Source organism: Labrus mixtus, chromosome 16, assembly GCF_963584025.1.
Source record: "Labrus mixtus chromosome 16, fLabMix1.1, whole genome shotgun sequence".
NCBI classification, from domain to species: Eukaryota; Metazoa; Chordata; class Actinopteri; order Labriformes; family Labridae; genus Labrus; species Labrus mixtus.
Window position 1 is genome coordinate 22,173,179 of NC_083627.1, and position 18,707 is coordinate 22,191,885.

The following is an 18,707-nucleotide window of genomic DNA, read 5'->3' on the forward strand; positions in this document are numbered from 1 at the left end:
CTATCCAGTCCATCTGAGAGAGAACATGAAACTACTTCAATACATAAGCACATAAATGAAGCAGTAATGGTTAAGAGTCAACAAAGGAGACTGTCAGACTGAGACGTTCAAAAGCAGTGCTTAGCAATGCACTTAACCACACACACACACACACACACACACACACACACACACACACACACACACACACACACACACACACACACACACACACACACACACACACACACACACACACACACACACACACACACACACACATGCACAGGTTTAGACTCACTCACTGACATACTCCCTCCGTCTCTTTCAAACATTTTCTCAATGAACTATAAAAATAGGTTAACTCCAAGGACCTCACTGAATAGAACTTACATAAACGCACACGTCACTGAATTACATCACACATCATCATCCCGCCCGTCTGTGTGTGTATGAATTGGGGCAGAGCTTTGGATGTGTGTGTGTGTGTGTGTGTGTGTGTGTGTGAGAGAGTATGTGTGTGTGTGTGTGTGTGTGGCTGTCTACTGGCTGGAGGGAGAAATCTGTTTGTTGAGTATTAAACACTGAAACAGAGCATCATGACTCTGCATCATGGTTCTTCCCTCTCACACACACAAGCATACACAAATGAATATTAGGTAACATATACAGCTCTGACATTGTGTTTCCCTCTGGTTGTAAGAGACCATTCAGTAAAAGCACCTTAGCCTCAGTTACACTGACTAACTTCATTGGCTGATGCTCGGTCTGGATTCACGCATGCGGACATGATTGGCCCAGGAGGAGTGCTGATTTGCATAAAGGGAACTCAATTGGTCGACTGCAGTGTAAAATCATTGACCTGTGTTCACTGCCACAAGAAGTTGGTTTCCAGTGGTTGATAACATGGTTCTCGGTCCTTGAGACAGACTTGAACTATCAGGCGGGAGGACATTTTTTTTTCTGTGAACGAGCAGATACTTTTCTTCAACTTTCACAGTAATAAATATCAAATTGGAACATTGTTCTGCAACTTTTCATTTTCTAAAAACAGTAATGTGAACAGCTGTCTCTCAAGAATAACTGATGTGGACACTCAATGTTTTGAGTATTGTGGTGCATTATGAATTTGAAATTGTTTCTTCAGATCATGTTTTCTTTTGTATTTAAGCCTCTGTTGTTAAAAAAAGTAACTTTGATAATCTCCTGTATGTGTTAAAATCACATAGATCAAACCATTTCTGTTTGGATTTAAACATGTCATGCCGTTATAGGACATTATTCTAGTTTGTAGTGTGTGTGTGTGTGTGTGTGTGTGTGTGTGTGTGTGTGTGTGTGTGTATGTGTGTGTATATGTAAAACACAGCCTGTACTTGGCATATGGGTTTTTAAAAAGGGTACTTCCATTGCCAAAAGTTTTTTCCAGACATTCCTCACAGTCTTTTTTTTTCTTACTTCAGTTTCACAGTCTGCAGGCTCAATATTAGACTCATTAAAAGTAACAATTTGGTATGAACTTCCGTTTTGCTTTAGGCTTTTTCTGTTTAATTCATTGAATGAAAATTCCTTATCTAAAGGTAAAATGTAAATAATAAGGCTGATTAAAAGGAAACTTTGTTTGGTAGGCTATATTCTCCTCATTCCTTTACTACAAAAATCGCTGCAAACGTGCCCTGGAAACTAACTCATTAAATTCCTGCCCGGCGCGCTGCTACTGGTCCCACAAGACAAGATGCTCTTTTTTTTTCTTCTTCTGATGAATAAAATTAAGCACCCCTCTTTCTCTCCTCTCTCTCTCTCTCTCTCTCTCCCCCTCTCTCTCTCTCTCACTATAAAGCCGCAACAGCTGATCTGTGCATCAGAAAGAGCCGCAGCTCCACACGCGTCAAGGAGAGGAGACGAGAGGAGAGGAGAGGAGAGTGAAAGAGAGTAAGCGAGACGACGGAGGGATGAGCTGTCCTTGTCTTCCAACTGCAGGGTTTTTTTTGAGCAATATTTTTAAGGAAGTGTGATGACATTGTGTCTGACGAGACGTTTTCTATACCCACCGGTTCTCTTTTTTGAACCCATTTAACCTTCAGTTGCTCTCTGACCGTTTGACGACCGTCACACCTGTTATTTTAACACTTCTTGTAAAGGCACGGGGACATCTTACGGCTTGTTTCCGAAAAAACATCCAGACTGTTTTGACTCACCCCCACAGGATTTTCCCACGGACTGTGTTTCTCTTCAAATTGAGGCTTTCTTCCAAAGCGTTGGAAACTTCTTTATTGTCTCTTTCCTCACCTTGACTCGAGCGGAGCTGTCCGGTGCTGAAACCGAGAGGCTGCAGGGGAAACCAATGGTTTGGATGACGAAAGTAAACGGAGGCAGCGGAATAACCAAATAAACAAGTTAAAGTGGGACGTTTCTACGCTATTTATCACCTTCCATGTCGTCGGAACAGAAGCCAACACAGGACTAGATTTATTTTCTTTTTCCGTTTCTCCCTCAGAGCTCCACAAGTCTTCTTCTGGTGATTTATCGTGCGAAAAATACATTTTGACCTTAGAGTTGGTATTCCACCAACTTCATCAAAAATAAACACTAGTTCGGCTACAAAAACAAGAAACACATGAGGAGCACTTGATTCCTCTAATATTTAAAAGCCATGTCTCCTCTTCACATTCGAAGCAGTTTGATTGGAGGGAGCAAACGCACCTTTTCTGAGACCAAGTAATACATTAAGGTTAAAATCAGACCATAACGAGTATCACCCACAAGTCGAAAGAGGGTTGGAAGAAAGAGGAAGACCGCCTGTGTTTATTTTTCGAGTGTCGGAACAACTACTGTCCCATCATGCCTCGCTCCTTCTTGGTCAAGAAAGTGAAACTGGACGATTTTTCGGCTGCAGAGCTGGAGTATGGTCACAGCAGAAGAGAAGAGCTCAGTCTGCGATTCCATCATCATGACAAAGGTCTGTCACCCTCCCACCCTTCACACACTTGCACTCTGTCTGCAATACATCATCCAGGGCATTTCTATATCCGCAGGTTTGAAGCATTAGTCATGGCTGTTTTCAGGATAAGGATAAGGAAAAGGGGGAATTATGGGGTCAAACTGTGGTCACATCCCAAAAATATAGGCTACAAACCGCAGGCATTGACATGCTCCTTTTCTTGAGAGGATGATTTGCATAAAACTGTGTTATGTAGAGAAACAGATCAGAGTGATCTGCTCCAGATGAACCATAAGAACCCTATAGGGATCTTAATATACTGATTGTTTCAAACAATATAGCCTAATGTGATCATTGTGTGCTACATGATGACACTCAATATGACAAAGGTCAGGGCAGATCACAGGGTCTTAATCAAGTTCTTCATCAGGGTGCATTCTTCAACCCAATCCATGCGTGAAAATATGAAATTTAACACATGAAGAATCACATTGAACATCTGAAAATATATATGAAAATGACATGTGATAGAAACCTTTGAATTCATAGACTAAATCTTATTTTTGTCAAGGTTAGGTTCTCTGTGACATGCACGGAAACAATCTGATGTCACAGCTGGACAACTATCTTTAAATGAAGCTGTAACACTTCACTTCCTTTTCTTTCACACTCTTTCATCCTGAAATAGAAGTACACTTGGTTTTCATTTTATGCCAGCTTGTATTTATGGTCAAGCTGCTTCTATATACAATACAGAAAACACATTTTCAACTCAACATAGCAGCTAACAACTGCAGATGAAAAATATTACTTTTTTTTTTCTTATAATGAAAAAAAAGCTTCTGAGCAACAGGGAGCCAGGGAGCTTACATTTCCTGAAGGAAACCATGCCCAATAATGACATTATGTCATATGCACTGGGATTCTCTGTTGTTCTGGTGCCCAGTAAATTATTCAAATCAGGTGGTTTCCAGCAGCTGTGAGTCTCGCTACAAGATTTAAACATATTACGCAGCTACATTGATGCTAAATGGTTCCCACGCAGTGCATAATCCTGGATTCACAGGCAAAATACAATACAGAGTCAGTGGGAACGGCTCAAACATTCAGGAGTTTTCAGCTATTGATAAATGACTGGCCAAACACTTCTGAACAGAAGCTAATATTTGCTCATGAAGGCTGTTGTTGTTTTGTTCTTGCGGTGCTCTGAGCTAAAACTGTCTGAACACCACTTAGGATAAAAGTGTCATCTTATCTAATGCTACAGAAATCTTGAGGACTTTTGCATTCAAAGATGCACAGAGGAAGATTGTTCAATTTTGCAGCTTTTTAAGATTTTTTTGATGAAGTGTTTCAGCCTTTTTAGCTGATTGTTTTGGTTCTATGGCAGTTGTACTTTTGCATTCATGAAGTCTTACAGTCTCTTTTAGTGAAAGGTTTTGGATTTCTGGCACTTCTACAATAGTCTTATTGCTCTCTTAAACCCAGATTTAAGCAGGAACTCAACAAATCAGCTTCAATAAAAAGAAAAAAGCCATCCTAAGAACAAAGTTTAACACCCTGTTGCTGTAGACTTAAAATATAGCAACCAGTGCCTTACATTTTTCATAGGACTTTATAGAGACCAAAATAAAACTTCAAATGAAAAGTGAATTTTAGACTTGTAATTTAGGAGCCAAAATAACAGGACTCCAGTAGGTTGATTATATTGCCCTTTTTTATGCTAAATGCATGAAGAGGAAATTGTAGGCATGATGGCCATTTCTTATTTACAGGACAGGTTCATGTATCAGTCAACCTGTTTCTGCCTCCTAGTGGTGGAAATGTTATCAAAGCATCTTTAAAGGACTTCAGGAAACACTGCAGCTGCCACAGTAGAGGAGGAGGTGAGTAACGCGTTAGTGCAGCCTGGTGGTTTTCACATTGTCACAAGGTCAAATGTGCACTGAAGAGATCCCAGGTGTTCTGATGTCAGGGTGAACAGAGACACATGCAGCAGCAGCAGTGCGGCAGGCATGTACAGGCTGAGACTTCTATCCCTTGATATAAATATAACAAGAGTTTGACTGAAGCAGCTGCCGCTTGTTGCTCGCACACACACACACACACACACACACACACACACACACACACACACACACACACAGACTGATACACACACAGAAATGCACATGAGCGTATGCGCTTTTACTGCGTTTCTGTCAACTCGGCACATTTCCCAGGCAGCTTGCACAGCTGAGTGCACCGCGTTAGACACACGCACGCGCACACGCACACGCACACGCACGCGCACACGCACACACACACACACACACACACACAGACACACACACACACACACACACACACACACACACACAGACAGAGAGGGAGCAGTCGGTGACCTACAAGTGTCCAGAGCACACAAGTGTGCGTCAGTTACTGCTGGTTTGGATCAAAAATTAAATTGTAGCTCGCAGCTTTTCTCTCATACTCTTCCCTCTCATTGCCTCTCTCCATCGTTCTTTCTCTTTCTTGTTCTGTGTATTTCAAAGACACACACATATAAAAGAAGGACGGCTTCGGTTTGGCGGAGTATTTTAATCTTTAATAAGCATTTAGAAGAGCTATCAGCGCTAATGTTGCTAAAGTGCTTTGAAAGGACTACAGAGTTGACAGCGAGACAGAGGCGGAGACGGTCGGAGAGAGACAAAGACAAACAAACAGACAGCACGCAGACATTGAGACAGAGAAAGTACAATTTTTTTTATAAGGAGAATATTGGGCAAACTTTAAACTTTAAACCCTGCAGACCAGGAATGGAGTTTGTTTCCATTTCTGTAATTCTCAGTCTGAGCCAAAGTATTTTCCCTGCACTGAAATCAAGTTCATGATAGGTGACATGATTCACTTCACAAGTTGTTTTAAACGAGAGCCAAAACTTATGTGAGTGTGCCAGTCGTCACAAAGTCTGTCATCCATCCATTCAACACTCAGTGGTCTTACACATGTCGTCATGACAACTACACTAATAAACAGAGATCAATGACATTAGGTGTAGATTGAAGTTGTTAAATGCAGTGTTTATATAACACTTTGACATTTAAAAATGAAGTGAAATATATATAAAATGCTGAACTAATCCTTGCCATTATGTTTTGAGAAAAGCAGACAGATACCAGGAGTCTCAGGTCAGTCCACGCAGAGAGGGGTTCAGGTTGGATTAAAGCAAACACAGACTCTCAGTCATAAAATGTGGATTTGTGTCCTGTGTGCAAACCTTAATGTTGAGGTATTAAAAATGACAAAGTAATGAAATCAGTACAATGTTGAAGTTCTTTCACTTCATTTGACCTGATCCCAGAGAGAAACATAAAGAAATATATACATTTATTTGACAGCTGCTATTTGACAACATTTATTTAGACACTAGTTACTCTTCAATTGAAGGTTTCAAAAGCAATATATGAGGAATTAAAAATATGATACAGTGCTTTTCTATCGATCTAATTAATCAGATGTGATAAATGACCTGAGATTACGGGTGAGAATGTTATAATATGATACTTTAAGCACAATTTGCTTACAATATTAAAGTGCTTTTATGTGCATGCTTCATCGCTTAATAATTCTTTTAATCACTAAATTTTTACACTTTGAAACATAATGTTCCGCTGGCTGAAGGAGTGGTTATTTTGATGTTATTCCACCTTTGATATTACTTTTTTTTTGAAGGAAACAAATCTGTCTGTTGTGTCTACTGTTTTACTAAGTCCTCCAGCTCAGTAAAACGAAGCTGAGAAGCCGCCCAGCGCCCTCCAGCGTGTAGTTTGACAGATTTTTAGTGATTATGACGTACTTCAACATCAGAGAGGCCGAGGCTGGTCTCAGTCAACTTAATAATGGTGAAAAATGAACACTTGGTCATGTTTCAAAGCTTTACTCATGCTCTATAAAACAAGACACACACACACACACACACACACACACACACACACACACACACACACACACACACACACACACACACACTTTGTCCCAGAGTACAATGATTGAATATTTATGATTCATGATTTATTTTCCTTCTCTCACCCTCCTTCCAACTTCTTCTCTTTTCCTTTCCTTCTCTCCATAACCCCGTCTTAATTTAATTCTAAAATGTTAAATCGGCATGAGGGCTGTTAGCAGCTTAGCCAAACCACCTAACCACAATCATTGTCTTGGTTGGAACCACAACTTGAACCCTGCAAAAAAAAACGTTTCTTCCTGCCTCAGTTCTTCCTTCCTTTGTTTTCCCTCAGCTGTCTATCCGCGCGCTCCACTTCTCTTCTCCTTCCTGCCTCGTGTTCCATCTCTCTCCGTCTCTTGTTCTCATCATATTATCGACCAACTTTTGGAGCTTTCTCAGAACTGCATCATGAAATTACATTACCAGCAATAGTATCTCCTCTGCTGCCTGTGTCTGAATGCTCACAGAGTGCTAATTGAAACGGAGAGCTTATTGATCAGCATGGATCCACAGGAGTCACGGCTGTGGGGTATTAGCTACCAGACTTTTTCCTTGTGTCTGCTGGAGCTCAGCCTGTTGAGTGTTAAAGCCAATAATAGAAATAATGAAGCTGCTGACTTCATAACGCAGCAACAAATAATTCATCAGTTTTGTCGGGGAATATGCAGGTAGCTCAGAAAATATTTTGAGGCTATTCTACATGAAGAAAAGTGAAGCGTTACGGCCAGTGCACAGATGAATGCAGTCGGTGTCAGGACGCCCTTGAGCAAAGCATGACTATCCCAGCTGCTGTAATAGAGATGCTCTGTGAGCAGCAGTAGATATTTTTGACAGCTCAGAGGTGTGACTGCGTAGCTGCGGACCTGTCAGGATAGGTGCAGTTGTTGTGGAGAGAGTGTGCTCACTGAACCCTCGTGTGAAAAATAAAGATTTCCCGCTGAGGGGAAAGTGTCTCCTCCTGGCTGGAGAAGACATAAAAAGCACTTTAGTGCCACTATAAATACCTCAAACTCTTCTTCTCTGCTTTATAGCAGCTCCAAAAATGGTTTTTGTTTTGAGCAATCTTACAACAGTGTCTCGTGTGTCTACTTTTGTCTTGGTATAAAGGAATGTGTTAAACAATAGTTAATGTTCAGACATGATGCAGATGTTGTTAATATGATCCTGGGGGGGTCCGATTGATATTTAGAAACCAGAGATGCCAGGCTGCAATCAGTAACATTATCAGGAGACAACATGTCTCTCTGAATAATGAATGAACTCAAGTGTACGACTTTGATTTGTGGCCTGTGTTTTTACAATTATGTGAAATCTTTTTAATCGTGTTGGTAACAATGGTTCTCCTCCATGGGGCTCTCGGGATGACTCAAAAACATCCTCAGAAACAAATAGAATAATAGAATAGAATAGAATGACTTTATTGATCCCAAACTGGGAAATTGTGGCGTTACAACAGCATTTTATCAGAGCAAATACAAAAATACAAGAATAGATACATAGTAAATAAGCACTTAAAATATAAAAGAATAAGAATAAGAAGAGATTTATACATCAAGGATTTAACTTAACATTCTTACTGGTTAAAAATGAAATCCAACATTTATTCAGGCTTGTCAACTGAATGTAAAAATACTTGCTGGAGGTAAGACATGAAAGTGGTAAATATGTAATAACAATAATAAAAACAAACTGCATATGTTTGTACCACTTGTTATCCTCCTCAGTAAAGATAAAGCTATCTTTTTTCTTATGACTGACTGCAGCAGTTTACTTCATTCACACACGATAACTGTACTGCATGTTAGTGTTGTGATTATTTTTTTTAAATGTTGTAGATTTGTCAGAATCTACATAGTTATCAAAATAAGCTAAGTGAAACACAACATTATTTCATGAACTATGAGTGTTTAATAGTTTCCAACTTCATGTTTAGAAAGGGTTGACCATATACTGTTTTATCTCCAATGTATCACTTCCTGTTTGCCTACCCTCCACTGGTGTGTCCTCAAAGGTGCCTGTTGCCTTTTACTCGAATCCTAAAGAAAGAAAAATTAAATGTTCAGTATGTTTAAGAGGATTGGACCTGGATGTTTGTAACCATCAGGATACAAGCACTATCTCATGCAATGCTACTGATACAATTATTCAGTAACTTTGTGAGCTCTGTAGGGTACAGAAATGATTTCACTGCAATATAATAATAAAAAAGGAGATATCGTGAGAATTTTTTAAAATTTTATTTAACCAGTCTCATTGAGATTAAAAATCTCTTTTAAAAGAGCATCCTGACCAAGACAGTCAGCAGCACAATGAACATAAATACAGGAATCACAAAAAGAACCATTCATCAGCAACAAAGTGATCAAAAAGGGCAGTACGAGTTAGCTAAAACATCTACAGTCAGATATTTCTGCCTCCAGAACATTAAGACGACCTTTAAAAACATTCAAGTAAACCAGCTCCCCAAGATTTAAAGTATCAAGTAGTACTTGAACGCCCTTTTTCCTAATTCAGTACGGGCTTTAGGGAGGGTTAGAAGGTGTAAATCCGGTCTTTAGGGGCTTGTTAATTGTAAAATGTGAAAGGGAAGGCATCAAGGATCTTGTTGACAAATGCATCTTTCCTCCCTGGTTTCACTTTTGTGTCACTCATTTTGTTTCCAAATCAAGATTTTCTAACCAATCAGTTTCTCATTCCAAATCAATCTCCCTGTCGTTGCTAAATGATTGACCTCGTCCTCTCTCTCTCTCCTCAGGCTATGTCAGCGATTATCTGAGTCCGTCTCCTTATGACGATGTGGTTGGAAGTGACTCCTCTGTCATCTCTAAAGTACCCTCCCCCAGCCATCCGTCAATCATCTACGGACGCATCGATGACACCTACTCCGGCATTCACGAAGACATCCATGGAGATTCTGACCAGCCGGACAGCCCGCGCTCCGAGGCGTCATCATCGGCCGGCGGTTACATCAACGGGGACGCAGCCGTCAGCGAAGGATACTCGGTGGACGCGTTTTTCATCATGGACGGACGGTCGAGGAGAAAAGCCGCGGCGAGCGCCCGAGGAGCTGCGCAGAGGCACAGCTGCAGCGAGTGCGGCAAGACCTACGCGACGTCCTCCAACCTGAGCCGGCACAAGCAGACGCACCGGAGCATCGACAGCAAGATGGCCAAGAAGTGCCCGACGTGCGGCAAGGTCTACGTCTCCATGCCGGCGATGGCCATGCACCTCCTCACGCACGACCTCAAGCACAAGTGCGACGTGTGCGGCAAGGCGTTCAGCCGGCCGTGGCTCCTGCAGGGTCACATGCGCTCGCACACGGGCGAGAAGCCGTTCGGGTGCGCGCACTGCGGCAAGGCGTTCGCCGACCGGTCTAACCTGCGGGCTCACATGCAGACGCACTCGGCCTTCAAGCACTACAAGTGCAAACGCTGCGACAAGACGTTTGCACTCAAGAGTTACCTGAACAAGCACTACGAGTCTGCGTGTTTCAAAGGGGCCTTCTCCCCAATCAGCTCAGTGGGGGAATGATAAAAGTCAAAAATAAAGTTGACTGGACATTTTTTAGTTTCTAAACAGATCTGACTGGCCTAAACCGCTCCCAACAAGATGACCAGTAATGCCTGAGTACTAACGTGGGGAGTGTTTTTTTCAAACCACAAAAAATAGTAGTTTGAGGATCTGTTCCTTTCAAGACTCCTCCCATCCCTCCTCGGTCTCCTCTTTCCTTATCTGGAGGTAAAAGTTTCAGATGCTTGATTTAGATAACCACCTGCGTCAATACAATACGTCCCTCTCCTGAGGTGGTTTTAGTATCTGTGAAGATAAATAAAGCACAGCACATCTAGCTCATCACTTTTGAAGATCTATTTACGTCCATATCTATCCCCGTCCCACGATGAAACCACTCTGAAGCACAATCCCTCTCCCATCTCTTTGTCTTCCCGAGACAGGAATATCACAGGACTTAAAAAAAGCATGAATCACATCTTAGTTTTCTTGCAAAGAGATTCAATGAACTTTTGTATTTACTGCTTTTTTTAAAAACACAAACATATAATCTAAGGGTACGTCGAGTATCCTGCTTTTGAAACTAACCTTGGACTGAACGTTTGAAAAGATAAAAGCAACAAGACAAAGAAATGACACGTCATTGGTTCCCCGTAAGCAAAACAAAATACTTGTAAAGTTTTTTCCTTTACACCAGCGACACGCCCTGTCTACTGTGTACTGGGTCAGTTATGGCTTCTACAGTATTACATCTACAATGAACTGTCATAGTGTCACTCTGAAGTCGGGAAACGTTATTTTTTATTGTGATTTTCTCAAAGCCAATGTCTTAAATGGAAAGTTATTGTTTGTTGTTTTGGGGATTTAAACATTTTGAGCTTTAGTTGACAGTAAACAGTGGAGAGTGAGCGAGAATAAGTTTGACAAACTGGATTTCTGAGCCACCAGGGTATTCACAAACAGTGTTTTTCTACAACCTTCACCTGATGTTATTTATGTTAACCTGTCAGTGTTAGAAGTCAGACATTGAAAATGATCTGATCTTCTCCAAAAGGTCAAACCTTTCACAGATTGTGTTATGATGTTTTTGTTGCCAATGGGCCACACAGTCTTACTCTTTGATTTGTATGTCTTTTTTTTACGTCTATTTATTGCCTAATTTATTCTTATGTTTTTGTCGATGTTTTGCACTTTACTTTGCTGTATTAATTTTGCCTTTGTTAAATAATATGCCAAAGCATTTGACACTTTCTAATTACCTTTTTATTTTTTGTCCGACACTTTAATTACAAAAAAAAACTACTGCATGCAAAAAATAACAATAACCTAATAATGGAATCTATGCCAATTTTATGAATCTTTGGGATATTTTTGCCAAACCTCTTAGATAAACAGGCATATTAAGTCCATTTCTGTCTTGGGCAATATTTCATTGATATCCAATAGAGCAATAATGCATGATATTTTTGAAGAGACTCGAGTCATAACTGCTTGTAACATCTTGATTTTTTTTCAAGCACTATTCTATGTAGTTATGAGAAATGAAATTTCAGGGAGTTAGCGAACCAAGTTAGTGTTAAGTATGGAGGGTCGGGTGGAGAGCTCGGATTTAGAGGGATTGTGCAACTGTTGTGATGCTCCGAGGCTTTCTCTGATGGCTTGAAAATTAGAAAAATTAGCAAGATCGTAGAGTCCTTTTCCCCCAATTTTCTCTGATTGTTTCAGTATTTCATATTATCCATAACAGTTGCCTCCTAATAATAACTACATGTTGGCATCATTAGCTTGTGTCAGCAGCTGTCGGGGCTTCCAAGGGTTCACACAGATGGCACAACTCCTTTAGGTGGAGGGCTCTGGGATGGGTTGGGACGGGTCTTTTGTACATGGATTATGCACTGCCTGCCTCGTATTATTACTCTAAAATATTGTAGAAAGTAGAAGGTACTGTAGGCCTCTGGTGCTGAAACAGGGATGCACATAATAAACCCCTAACGATCTTGGATTGATATAAAAGTCCACTTTATCCCATCAAAAGGTCACTTTTTCTTCCAGGCTTTCCAAGCCTTAATGATCAAACTCCACGTGAGGAATCTGAAGCTAACATGCTCCCTGCACAGTCTCTGGTTGTTTTTTTCTTTCCCATCAACCCTGGCTGTTGTGAGGTTGTTGTGGCGATCCCCAATGCAATTAAAGAAGAGTTGAGAAAACATCGAGTCAATATTTCAGCACCAGAGAGCACCAACAAACACTTAGATTCTACTATGAACTACTGTAGCCTACTATAGCCACAAGCTAGTTTACCTATTCTTATATAAAAGCACTTCCTCTTACGGATTATATCTTAAAACTTTTTTTTTTTGTGTTCAAAGATAGTAGCACAATGGAAGAGTTTAGTTTCAGGTAGAAAATGCCTTGTATGTAGAAATATAAACCTCTTTCTCCTTTTTCTACTATGACGAATCAAAGGTCCGAACAGCAACGATGCTGAAATAACACGAGACATGAGCGACAGGTGGTTTAAAGCAACACCTCTACTACATGTCGACATGTTTGTGTTACTCGCTACACAGCCGTGTGAGAGCATCTTCATCACCACACCTTTTATAAGAGCGAATGAAAAAACTTGACTATTTTGCGGCAAGAGGCCTTGTATATAAGCACTGATGTGTGACTTTGGAGTACAATTCTTTCTACGGATCTGCATAGAGTGACAGTGATGATGATGAGGATGAGGATGATGATGAAGGTGATGATTTTTCTGGAGCTTCCTGCTTTGTTTTGAGTTCTTCCTCTGAGGGTTTTGTTTTTGGGACCTCCTGTGGCGGTTCCAAATGATGTAAAGCACAAACAACACTGGGCATTTTGTTTCACTTCCTTAATAAAAACTAGTTTGAAAAGAGTTGTGTCAAGAAATCCTTTTCTGTGCTGTACAAGTGTTAGCATCGTGATCAAGATTTTTGCAGTTTTTCCAAAGACCCTTTTCTTATTATTCATAATGAAGGTATTTCAACTGACCAAATCTGATTGTGACCAGGAACCTATGAAGACCTCGTCTTTATTATACAAATTCTACATGAATACACTGCTTTTAAGGTATAATCTATGGGTGTAGCTTCATAAGTGATTGAGCTGAAGGATAACAAAGAATACGAGTCTACAGCTTTGAGCTAGATGCTACTGCTAATGTCAGCATATTTACATGTTCTCAATTAATGTACCTCCATGCATGCTAATGATACACTATTAATCTTCTGAATTTGATATGGATAATCTAATCAGTATAATAAGGATTACAGAAATTTGGATTTACCGTATATATATATACATATATATATAGTGCATTCAGAATATGGTTTTTGCATGGGCTCTAGCCTGTATACTATCCGCTCTGCAAGGTAATGCTTGAGATGTGTGTACAAAGAACAAGCCAACATTTCTGGTCTGAAGGAGAGAAACACCAACAATTGAACAACAAGTTTGAGGATATTTTTCAATATTGAAGGAAAAAAAAAAAGGGGGGATTCAAAGTTTGCTCTATGATGTCGTCATTACATGCATCAATCATAAACTGCAAATATTAATGGACAAAGCCTGAGTGACGTCACCCATCTGTTACGACAGGGGGCTCATCGTCGGCAGCCGTCATGCTGGAAATACTGTCTCAGCCTAACTTTGAGTCAACCTAATGAGAGGCTGAGCTGAGGCGGGTTTGAAGCCTTTTGATAAAGCTTTACAGGTCAGTTACACGCCTAACTATGGATAACACGTAGTGTTCATAAAATAAAAACGGAGCTGTTTTAAAAAAATGCCCCCCCCCCGTTCTTTTTAACAGGCTGTAAACATGTTCATTTCTGCTGTAAAAACAGGCTTTGTTGGCTGTGGTGTGTAAGTGACTTCTGGGGCTCCTGGAGCCAGCTTCAAGCAGACAATCGATGAACGGCAGTTTTTTCCGCACTGACTTAATTTTTCAAGACCGATGTTGCCGCTTGGAATCAATGCCTATACATCTCGGTGTAAATGGTATCATCATTGGAATATGTTTTATTTGCCATATAAACAGCTTGGTAGGATAATCTCCTCATGGTGTACAGCCAAAATAGTATAATGTAAAAAGAGACTGTAGTATCATGATATATAGAATAATATTGACAAAGGAAACAATCCTACTTTATTATTCATGCTCAGAATGATTCAAGACACAAACAACAGCTGATGCTGATGCACACAAAAATATGAAGAAACTACATTTTTGACTCGATGACAGAGTTAAATTAAATTTAAACTGTTAAAAAAATCAAACCGATTTTTAACGAGCAGCGCCTGAATTACTGAAAATAATTTCATGATAATGTGTTCACATTATGGTCGCCTTAAACTCTTAAGAACAAATGTCAATCTGCTCTGGTGTTATAGGAAATGTTAGGCTTCATTCTCATGGCACCATGGATATCTGTATTAACGTTCATGGAAATCCATAAACTTGTTGTCGACATAACTCAGTCAGGACAAAAAAAAAAAAAAGGCTTTAAAAAATAAAAACCTATCCCAAGAGGCAAACAGCTAACGTGGTTAACAATTTATATCCAAACAGAGCTGAGATAACACATTATGCAACTGTTTTCATAGCTGAACAATTCAAGATGGGTACAGTGACTTTCATGTGTAAAAACCAGCGCAGTGACCCTTTAAACAATGTGCTTATGTTTATGTGCATGTTATCAGCTGTACTGCGAAGGTCACAGAGTGCGTCACATTGATCTTTACAGCATCCATACATAATCATGGTTGCTCTGAGGTAATAATAAACATTTCAAAAGGCTCCTCAAGACAACAAGCCCTACAGTGTTAATTAATCATTAGCATATTGATCATGTAAAAAAAATTACATGGTTAAAAGTTATAACAAAATAATCTAGTTTCTAGATGTTTTTTAGGCCCCCGTGCTTTCATTACTCAGTAAACGGTTAATTAGTGTTTGTAAAACATTCATTAAGATGATTTGCCTCCAGTATGAAATACAGCAAGTGATTATTATTTACAATGCACTCTCTCTCTCTCTCTCTCTCTCTCTCTCTCTCTGTTTTTCCTCATGGCGACTGAGCAGAGGTCAAAATCTTAACAGTGTGCTTGTGTGCATGTGCGTGAGTGTGCATGTGCGTGAGTGTGTGTGTGCGTGTGTGTGAGTGTGAGTGTGTGTGTGCGTGTGTGTGAGTGTGTGTGGTTGTGTGCATGTGTGTGTGCATGTGCGTGAGTGTGTGTGTGCGTGTGTGAGTGTGAGTGTGTGTGTGCGTGTGTGTGAGTGTGTGTGGTTGTGTGCATGTGTGTGTGCATGTGAGTGAGTGTGAGTGTGTGTGGTTGTGATTTAATTGCTTGTGGGGGGTCTCACATATGAACAGAGAAGCTGATGTAAGGGCAATGCCTTTAACCTTGATAATACTGCCACACAATGTGTGTGTGTGTGTGTGTGTGTGTGTGTGTGTGTGTGTGTGTGTGTGTGTGTGTGTGTGTGTATAGGTGTATACTTAGATCTATGTGTGAAATATTTAGTTTTATTACACAAACTCAGTTGAAATGTTCTTAATGTTGCTATTAAATCGTAAGGTGAAAAAGATGTAAAGGTTTTAAATTTGCATTCAGCAGCCATTTTGGATTGAATACAATAAATGAAACGTGCTTTTATATTAAAAATAATAACGGTAATGACTCTCCTGTTGATGTATGTAATTTACATTTTCAGATTGAATATCAGGGATGTCTCATATAGTAATACAACAATTTGTAAGCCATATATATGTCTTGTGTAAAAACAACAACCTCCATTACTAAAGAAAAAGGTTATTATAATAATAACAAAGCATGTGTCAAAAATGTCCTTGTAAAAGTATCATCTGATGGTTTTAAACTCTGACACATCAAGACATAAAGTGTGCAGTACTCCTAGCCGCTATGTTGACCTAAACTTTTCAAACTATATGCTAACATAAACATGCTAGCTACCTTACAGTGGCTATGCTAACACATTGAAGTGTAGCAGATATTTTTCATCCAAAAATCTTTACGAACATTAACCCTCCAAACTGGCTGCATCAGATGACCACCCATTAGCTTTAGCTAGCGTGACTAACCAACATGCGCTCTCATTGGATTATTTGATTTGGTCTCCACACAGTTTCATGGATTACTATTGGCCATACAGAGGTTTCCATTGACTGCAATTGGCTACCATCTGTCAGTCCTTTACTTCTTAAGACAAATGACCTTCTATTAAAAGGTGATTGATTTTCTCCTATTCCTACTAAAGATATTGATTTTCTTACACTGCCTTTGGTCCGCTAATGATACTAATTCTAACACTCAGTGGACCTGAAAGAAAGGCTTCCTAGCTATAATAGCTACTGTCAATGTGTGTATGGGGCTCGGTAGGTGTATTTTACACAAACATCTATGAAATCCATACAAGCATTATTTTACTCTGTGTGATACTCTACATTACCTAAGTCTGAACCGGTATGGATCCACTGCAACAAATGGAGCGTCATAGGTGAGGTAAAGGGGAAGCATCAAAGAAATAGAAACAGATTTTTTTCAGAGTTGTTCCTACACAGTCAGTAGTTGTTGAAAGCTTCTGCTCAAAAGTTTGCTGCATCTTTCAATTGTTACATTTTGAAACCAAAGTTAAAATGCATAGCTTTTGTTATAGTGAGTAAGGCATGAACCTGAAGAAACACATGTTACATTTATTGATAAAGTATATATAGGTCTATTGGTCAGTTGGCTGAAATATCTCAGGATGTTTATGAGTGAAAAATGTCCCAAATGATCATCTGGAACATCACAAAATCTGTTATAGACTTATATGGTCCAAAGAAGTGGATTTGTAATAACTTGACAAAAACTTAATTGATTTGCGACCTAATACCTGTGACATCCAAAAAAAAACCATATATGCCCCTGTTTCACATTGTGTCAAACAAAAAGCATCAATGTTAGAACATTATTAACTAAACACGTTAATGGCCAACATCAAGCCTGCTACATTAACACTATTTTATCTCAAAATTCTTGCTAAGCTTTGGACATTCTCATCCGCTTTTGACTGTCCATGTGAGCATGTTAGCATTTAGCTCAAAGCACCAGAGAAGCTAGCACAACAGTTAAACTTTAGCATTTTTACTAGAACTATAAATGAAGCAGTCTTAAAATAACCCTTCTAAAGAATAGTACAAAATGGACAAGTAATTTTTTAACATTTAATTTTTTTTTTATTAACTCTTATATGCAGACGACATCCAGAAAGGCAGTGGCTAATGTTACATGTCATGTCAATGGAATGTGCAGCAACTACATTTTCACCTTTTACAGGTGTTTTGCGTTTAACTGTCTGAAATAAATGTATTTTTGTATTTAATGGACCTCAGTTAGAAATAACTCTAACTAACTGTAGTCTATTCCAAATGACATGGACTTCATCTGTATGCTAAAGACGGATGGAGGAAGGACAAAGCCAGAAAAAAACAGAGAAATATCACATACAGAGGATATTTTATTTATCGCTCCAAAGCATTTAAATATGCTAATTCCTGTTTCCCATGGTGTCTGACCTTCTACTCTGCAGAAGGTGAGGGGTTTAAATAGTTTATTCTCAGTCCCTGAGTAGTTTTTACTTTAAATCATTCATAAAGTAGAAGAAAGGCTGTGAAACTCAAACATACACAGAGAGCACCACTAATAAAACTGTTTCATAGCCCTGTCATAGGAATAATCTGGCCTGTGAAGAAGATGTCACGAAACTGAAGATGAGCCTGTTTAATATAAATCATTGCTTCGTTTTATGGGAAATATGCGTCCATTGAGTTTTTTATGAGTTAGTATCTTGTCCCCGAAGCAATCTTTGATTTTACCATTACTGACTGGAGATGTGTCTTCACACCTGTAGGATCCCCTGTGGTTAAAAAGTGAGAGCTCATCCCACAGTGAAATGGGTTTCAGAAGCTCCCAGGTGATTGGTCTCATATTTATTCATATCTAGTATCACATGCTGAGGTGTGAAGAAGTGGGGTAAGGGCTCGTTCTGTGTGCTAGGTCTGGTCTGCCTGGTTTGGGGGAGAATCTTTGAGGATATTTTGGAGTGTATTGCTTTGGTTAAAGATGTTTTACATTGTATGTGTCCTAACCACATGAGGACTTCTCAGAGGATCATTTGCTTTATTCTGTTGCTTCTCGAACTCTCTCTTAGCTCAATATTAGTTTAATTATAACTTGGAACCTACCATGCTTATGACATTTTCAGAG

General features: G+C 39.6%; 1 protein-coding gene across 1 annotated transcript; it reads left to right on the plus strand.

Moving 5' to 3' along the window:
- The first annotated feature begins 1,839 nt into the window (after nucleotides 1-1,839).
- LOC132991322 (transcriptional repressor scratch 1-like) lies at nucleotides 1,840-13,314 on the plus strand. Its single transcript, XM_061060059.1, has 2 exons — nucleotides 1,840-2,935; nucleotides 9,661-13,314. The coding sequence occupies exons 1-2, from the start codon at nucleotides 2,818-2,820 to the stop codon at nucleotides 10,434-10,436; spliced, it is 894 nt and encodes a 297-aa protein (XP_060916042.1). The 5' UTR covers nucleotides 1,840-2,817; the 3' UTR covers nucleotides 10,437-13,314.
- The last annotated feature ends 5,393 nt before the right edge of the window (nucleotides 13,315-18,707 follow it).